Below are 7,552 nucleotides of genomic sequence, written 5' to 3'. Positions count from 1 at the left end.
GGCCTTGGCCATCTAACGAGAGCATTGGCAGGCAAGGCAAGGCTGGCCCAGACACAATAGATTGGTTCTGCTCTCTGTATGTACGCTATAATGTACATGCGTCTGCTATAGGGAGCTAGAGCTTTTAATTTCATGTCGCACGAGATATTAATTTAAACTAAAATTATTGAAATACCCACTCACGAAGAAAATACCATATTAAAATTAGCCAATTGTTAGGGTAATTCACATTTTACTATGGATATTCTAAGAATACTTAGAATATCATAGTTTTTTAATAACCATGGTATAAATTACTATGAGTTGTTAGCCTAATAACCAAATGAAGAAAAATGATCAGCTGCCTGAAATTCTAATGTTTGTGCTAGTGTCACATTAAAGAATAAATAAAAAATAAAGTTTTCCAAGAGAGAATGAATTAGTGGCTTTGATATTACTCTTTAGGACTGTGATATTTGGCACACGTGTGCCATATAAGCAAAATTGCCACACCTCTACTTCTTTCATTTTAAAGTACCACACGATCCCCCGTCCTTTGACCTCGCCTCCTCTCAAATGACCCCGGAGACTCGTCCAAGAAACATGTTTCTCCCGCACATCTCGCGTGCCCACCCCTGAGAAAACTGTCACTTCTTCACATCTACCACATGATTTCTCCTCAGGACAAAGTTACCATGATATTCATATGCATGTTATCAGGCCTGTGTTGCGTAACTTACCATACTATTTACATAGAACGTACCAGGTACTATGCTTCAACAACTACACCCCTTCAAAGTCACCACTGTATTTTATACACAAGTTAGAAGGTTTTCGATGTGTAAAATACCGTGGTACTTACACATAAGTTATCAGGGTATATGTACATCAACCTCCCCCTGGTCAAAGTTATCATGGGGGGTTGTACATGAGTTACCGGGTCTACAATTCATATATTATCATGTTAGTTGCACCTAAAAACCTGGGTGTATTTCGGTAGCATTTTCCATATGTCAAAAATTACCACGATGTTTTTGCGTAACTTATCACGCCTATAGCACGTGTGCCCCTCATGACACTAAACATTATGTCACTTTCTCGTGGCACGCCATGTGTTGTGTTCATCCAAGAGGCCCACGCGCGAGGCGAGTGTATGTCTTTAACAACTTATTTTCCTTTGGTAAAAAACAGTTACCATCATGTTTATATTGCAAGTTATCAGTTATGCGGTGCTTATATTATCATGTTATTTACACGAAAATTATTGGGGATGTTTTGAACAACTTTTTCCTGTGAGAAAAAGTTATCATGGTGATTCTAGGTAACTTATCAAGCCTGTAGTGCTTAAAATATCATGCTATTTACACAAAATTTATCAGGTGTATGTTTCAGCAAATTCTCCCCCACGGGTCAGAAACTTATCATGATGTTTAGTTATCGCAGTGCATATATTTTCATGCTATTTACACATAAAAATGCTAGGGGAGGGAGGTACTACCGTGCTATTTACACAGAAGATATCGGAGTATCTTTTCAAAAAAAAATCCCTACGGTCAAAGTTACCATGGTGTTTCTACCTCAGTTATCAGATATGCGCTGCGTATATTACCATCTATTTACACATAAATTATCGGGTATCTTTTCACATTTATCTTCCCCAATGGTTAAAGTTACCACGATGTTTGTATCTAAATTATCAGGTCTATAGCGTGAATGTTATCGTGCTATTTACAGAAATTACCGGGGGCGGGTTCAACAAATTTATTCCCAATGATCAAAGTTACCACGATGCTTGAAACAAAAAAAAATCAGTGCTAACATATTAAAGGCAAAAACATGTCAAAAACAGTATTTCCCTTAGCTTGTTCAACAATTAGTGTCATAGGTGAGGTGGTTAGTTCCCTTTGTTGATTACCTGCAGACTAGAGATCAAATCCTAGTCCAAGCATTATTTTTGTCCGAAAATTGGGAAGTCGCGTGGGGCCATAATTGACGATTACGAAAATTAGAAGTCACGAGCGGGTGTGCCCGCGGGAAAGGAAGGAGATCGGGAGACGTGCAGGAAAGGAAAGAAATCGGGAGGGAGGTCGGGGAGGACGTGCGGGAAAGGAAGGAGATCGGGAGGCGTTTGGCAGTTTCGCAATCTGGCACACGGTTGCCATATACATATTTCGTACTCTTTAAGAAACAAGTAAATAAAAAAATGAAATAACTACTGACAAAATTTCCACAAATTTAAACATGACTAGTAATATTTTATAATATATGGAATAATAAGCATATACTAGTGTAATTTCGTCAAAAAAAGTTTCCTACAAGTACTCAATTAGTGGAATTGGAATTAACCTTTCTTCTAAAGAAAGAACAATAAAATAAGAATGACAAAATTTGCACATAATTTACACAGAAATTGCGCTTTTTATAGAAGCAAGAATAAATATATAATAGTGGAATTTCATAAAAAGGAATTTTCTAAAAAGGAATACATTAGTGACATTCGTATTACCCTTAAAAATAAAGAATGAAAAAACAACTAAAACTAAAATAAGATAATGAAGTTTCCTAAGGAAGAATGAATTAGTGGCACTGGTATTAACCTTTAAGAAGAAATATAAGAATTAATTTTTTAATAAAAAGACAAAATTTTCATACAATTTACACATCAGTTACACTTTTTATAATGTGCGAGAATAATCATATAATAGTGGAATCTTAGAAAAATATGAAGTTTCCTTAGAAGATGTGAATTTGGTGGCATTGGAATTACACTTAAAAATAAATAAAATTAAACAATAATAATAATGGAGTTTCTATGGAAGAATAAATTAGTGACACCGGTATTTCCCTTTAAGAAGAAAATAATAGAAATAATGACCAGTAACAAAATTTGCACACAATTTACAAAGTATTTATATTTTTTTTCTAATATGCAAGCCTAACATAGTGGAATTTCGAAATAACGAAGTTTCCTAAGAATAAAATAATTTAATGGCATTTGTATTACCCTTAAAGAAGAAGAAAAATGAAACAAAAACAAAAAAAAAGCAAAAGCAAAAACAAAATAATGATGTTTTCTAAGAAAGAAAATTGAAATTTGTGGCATTGGAATTTCCCTTTCAGAAGAAATAAATAAAAACAAACAATGATAATAGTTGCACACAATTTACACAAACATTACACTTTTCGATATGCAAGTGTAAGCATATATTAGTCAAATTTAAAAGAAATGATGTTTCCTAACAAGGAATGAATTTATTGGCATTGATATTATCTATAAAGAAGAAAGAAAATGAAACAAAACTAAAGCACAAACAAAAAATTAAATTTTCTAAGAAGGATGAATTAGTGGCATATTACCCTTTAAGAAGATAGAAAAGAGAAAACAAATAATGAAATTTTTTGCATGCAAGAATGAGCATATAATGGTGGAATTTCAGAAGAAAAAAGGTTTCCTAAGAAGGAATGGTTTTTTTAGTGGAAGGAAGTAATGAATTACTGACATTAGTATTAACATTAAAGAAGATAGAAAATGAAAACTAAAATATAATAACAAATTAGCAATAATGAACTTTTTTCTTTGAAGAAGATGGGAAATGAAAAAAAATTGCACACATCTTTGCACTTATTTACCATGTAAGAAATAAACATATAGTGGTGCAACTTCCGCACTCTAATTTAATTTATATGCATTTCATATTATCTTTGTGTGTATATATTTTGCACTCATCCAACATCTAAAAAAGACCCAGAAATAGAAAAGAAAAAGGCATAAAATCAGTAGAAAGAATAGGAAGCATCAACGGCCCATAAAAACATGAAATGGGCTTCCGCACAGTAAGCAATCGACTGACCCCAAAAAATGGCCGGTCAAAAATTTCGGCCCAAAACATGATAGCAGACACAACAGAAAAAAAATGGCTTAAAATTGACTAACCCAAATTCGTTTTTCAGGCGACTTACGTGTAGCTAAAGTCTAGTAAATCAACTTGCCATGCGTAGTTAATGACATGTGAGCCCCCTCATTTAGATTTCTTGTCGAACATCTAATCATTGTTCTGCTAAAACAACTCCTACACATTGCTATTGCAGGTCTTCTGTTGCGCATTAGCCCTAGAGTTCGGGCTATGTTTTAAAATCCTCTGAAAATGTAGTTTTTTTACACTAGCTCCTGAAGGTGTATTTTGTTGCTATTTTCTTGCCCAAGAATGATCGTTCTCGGGAGAGTTAGTTCCAAACTGACGAACCGATGAGCTGATCATGCAAGAGCAGCTGTTTGTTAGGAGTTGAGGCATGTGAGGGTAATTATACAAGCGTAATTAAGCTGACCATGCCCTTCTTGTTCGGTTCTTTCTATCATAGTTGTAGCTTGATTGTTGGTTACGTCCATCATCGTTTATGCAGTGAGCAAAAGATTCCAAATGTACTCTTTATGTGAATAACAAGCCTCAATAAGATTTCGGTATGGGACATGCACAACAATAGCTTGGCAGCTCATAGATTACACCTTATTGTTACCAATCCTTACATCATGTGATCTGGTTCCATGTTCCAAGTTAATCAACAGAGCACAAACAACATGACACCATCTTAGTCATAGCCCGGAAGTGTAGCTCACTCCGGTGTCACCCAACCACGAGTCTCCCAAGATAAAATTCCTCACCGTGAACCGTGTGGCGTCCATCGTGGACAGTGACGTGTGCACTCCGGCCCACTTCACCCGCCCGCTTGTCCCCGCGCCAGGCCCAGTGTTCCCATACTCCCCGTAGTACAACGTGTTGAGCGCGAACTGGCCTGACCACTCCAGCCACCCGGCTGCGGCGATCGAACGGTCGAGAGAGCTCTCCATCACGATGGTCCGCGAGTACTTCTTCCATGGACGACCCAGGTACACCTTTGTGTCGCCTAGGTCCGAGGCGGCGGCGATCCGACACTTGTGGATGGAGATGCCGGTGTTCTGGTTCCGGTCAGTCCGCCCCTGGGCCGTGATCATGTCCTTCTGGCCGGACCGGCGCTTCCTGGGACGGATGTCACAGTTTTGGATGACCACCGCGGAGTTGCCGAAGATGAAGTCCACCGTGCCGGAGATGTTGTCCTCGGTGTAGAACTGGCGGTTGGAGTGCGTGTGGAGGGTGTCCTGGTATGCCTCGATGTCGCACTGGTACACGACGGAGAGGTCGCCGCCGACCCGCAGCGCCACCGCCTGGCTCTTGTCCGGCCCGGCCTCGTTGATGATGGTTAGGCCCTTTGCTATGAAGCCCGAGCCCATTGCAGCTGCCATGCACACACGACCACATTAAAAGCGTTAGCGAGTACCGGAAAAGATGCATGTGAGTGACATCGGCAATTGAAACATGAGTGCCCATCTTCTACTGATAGTGCAACATAGTACATATTGCGATGAGATGGATGATATAAAGTGGTGAAAAGTGTATGGATCTAGTGACCAAATGGAAGTATTGGCATGGGCAATATTTGATATTTGGGTTGCTTCTGCCTTTTATATTTGGAGGGTACAGGCGACTGTAGTGGCCAGCTGCTCCATTTTTGGGACTTTATCTTTTGCATGGATGCTGCCATGATGGTTGGGTACGTAATAATTTCTTCTTCAAGAACATAGCTAGGACAAGAAGAAAGTTGTGACCAAATTGAAGATGGGAAAAAGATGGAGTAATATATGTCGCTTTTGTAGCAGTTGTCCTTGATATCACGATGCGGCGTGCATGTGCATGCATGGGCTTTACTTTCGTACTACTACGTACCGACGGTGGCGGAGGCGTAGGTGGTGTAGCCGTCGGCGGCGCTCCTGTGGCCGACGATGACCGTCTTCCCCTTGCCGTCGCCCATCAGCATCACGTTCCTCTGCCTTCTCGAGATCCGCACGGTCTCCTCGTACCGCCCGGTCTTCACGTAGATCACCTTCCTGGCTGCTCCGGCGCCTGCCTTGGAGGAGCCCACCGGCGCCATTGCCGCTGCCGTGACCGCGGCGATCGCCTCGCCGATGCTACGGTGCGTCCCGCTGCCGTCCAGTGCCACCACGGCGTCCGGCGTCATGCCGCCAGCCGCGGACTCCAGGAGCTTCCTGTCGTGGTCGGAGACCCAGGATGGGAATGCCCGGTTCGACGGCGTCGACGACTGAGTGGGCGTGGCAGATGGTGGCGGCGTCGCGCTCCCGCCCTTGAGACTGGCGTGCAGCGCGAGCGCCGTGCCGATGAACTCCGCGAGCGCGCCGACCCTCTGGCGCACGCCCTCGCACCCGGAGGAGGCCGGCACGGCGTCGAGGCTGTCGGCGCAGGTGTCCTGGTTCGTGAGCGCGGCGCTGAGCCACGTGGTCGCATCGTGCGCGGAGCCGGCGCCGAGCGCGTCGCCGAGCAGGCCGTGGCTGATGTCGAGCAGCTCGGCGCAGTCGTCCATGCCCGAGGGCGGCAGCACGGCCCTGCTCCGGCGCGAGGACGAGAGGTTGCGCGCCAACACGCGCGCCGACGCGGCCCGGGCCATGGCGAACTGCACGGAGGCCGCGAACGGGTCCTTGGCGGCCCGCGACGCCGACGAGGACAGCGCCATCCGGCACGCGCCCGGGTACGGCGTGGACGAGCAGATGGCGGTGACGTTCACGCCCGACGCCTCCGTCCACGAGACGTCCGCGGCATTGCCGCCGGCAACCTTGGAGGTCGTCTCATGTTGGTGTTGCTCTACGGCGGCAGCAACAGCTCCTAGTGTTGCCAGAGCCAGCACCACGGCGACGGCTTCTTGCGTCCGTCGGCGCCAGCTTGTCCCGCCGTGCATCCCCATTGTCGCCAGCAGTAAAGCGTTGTGGGTCGATAGGTGCATGGGCAGCGCACAAAGCATGAGCATGGATTTTTATAGGAGGAATGCTACACCTACGTAGCAGATCTATATCTATATCTATATCTATATTATCTATACATATATCTATACCTACTCCCTCTGTTTCTTTTTAGTCTGCGTATAAGATTTGGTCAAAGTCAAATTTTGTAAAATTTGACCAATTTTGTAGGAAAAAATATCAATATCTACAATACTAAAGCTATATGGTATGAAAATTAATTTCATGATGCATCTAACAATATTGATTTCATATTGTGAATCTTGATATTTATTTCTATAAATTTAGTCAAAGTTAATAAAGTTTGACTTTGACCAAATTTTATATACAGACTAAAAAAATGGAGAGAGTACCTATCAATAAAGCAAGATGCATTTCTTCAATTTTTTCATCCGTTTATCATCTAAATGATTTTTCTCTATTCAAGGCGGTATTGGATATGTGTCCCTTCGTCTATTAGAAAAGAAAAGAACGTCAGAATTTCGTACATGGGCCGCCTGTAGTATGGCCCGGCAAAGCCATCCAGTTATTTTCATGCACATGCAGGTGGGAAAACACCCTATTTATCGCAACGAGCGTCACATAGTTGCAAATTCGCGCAGGGCGCACAAACGGGGCTGGACCATTTCCCTTTTTTGGTCTGTGTTGTGTTTCTATTTTTCTTTTTTCATTTCTTCCTCTTTTTCTTTCTTGTTTCTTTTTTATTTTTCCCTTTGAAGCTTATTTTTC

General features: G+C 42.5%; 1 protein-coding gene across 1 annotated transcript; it reads right to left on the bottom strand.

Annotated features, from left to right (window-relative positions):
* Nucleotides 1-4,428: 4,428 nt before the first annotated feature.
* On the bottom strand, nucleotides 4,429-6,842 carry LOC125512718 (pectinesterase-like). Its single transcript, XM_048677810.1, has 2 exons — nucleotides 5,739-6,842; nucleotides 4,429-5,250 (listed from the first exon to the last, which is right to left on the bottom strand). The coding sequence occupies exons 1-2, from the start codon at nucleotides 6,829-6,831 to the stop codon at nucleotides 4,571-4,573; spliced, it is 1,773 nt and encodes a 590-aa protein (XP_048533767.1). The 5' UTR covers nucleotides 6,832-6,842; the 3' UTR covers nucleotides 4,429-4,570.
* Between the last annotated feature and the right edge of the window lie 710 nt (nucleotides 6,843-7,552).

This window comes from Triticum urartu, chromosome 6 (assembly GCF_003073215.2).
Source record: "Triticum urartu cultivar G1812 chromosome 6, Tu2.1, whole genome shotgun sequence".
NCBI classification, from domain to species: domain Eukaryota; kingdom Viridiplantae; phylum Streptophyta; class Magnoliopsida; order Poales; family Poaceae; genus Triticum; species Triticum urartu.
This window is presented reverse-complemented; position numbering and strand designations above follow the sequence as displayed.

What these genes read in the sequence shown, in the direction of transcription:
- LOC125512718 (XM_048677810.1), bottom strand. Translation starts at nt 6,831, where the DNA reads ATGCTCATGCTTTGTGCGCTGCCCATGCACCTATCGACCCACAACGCT. An exon ending in CTACGCCTCCGCCACCGTCG is followed by an intron (nt 5,251 to 5,738) that starts GTACGTAGTAGT and finishes TGTGCATGGCAG; the next exon opens with CTGCAATGGGCTCGGGCTTC.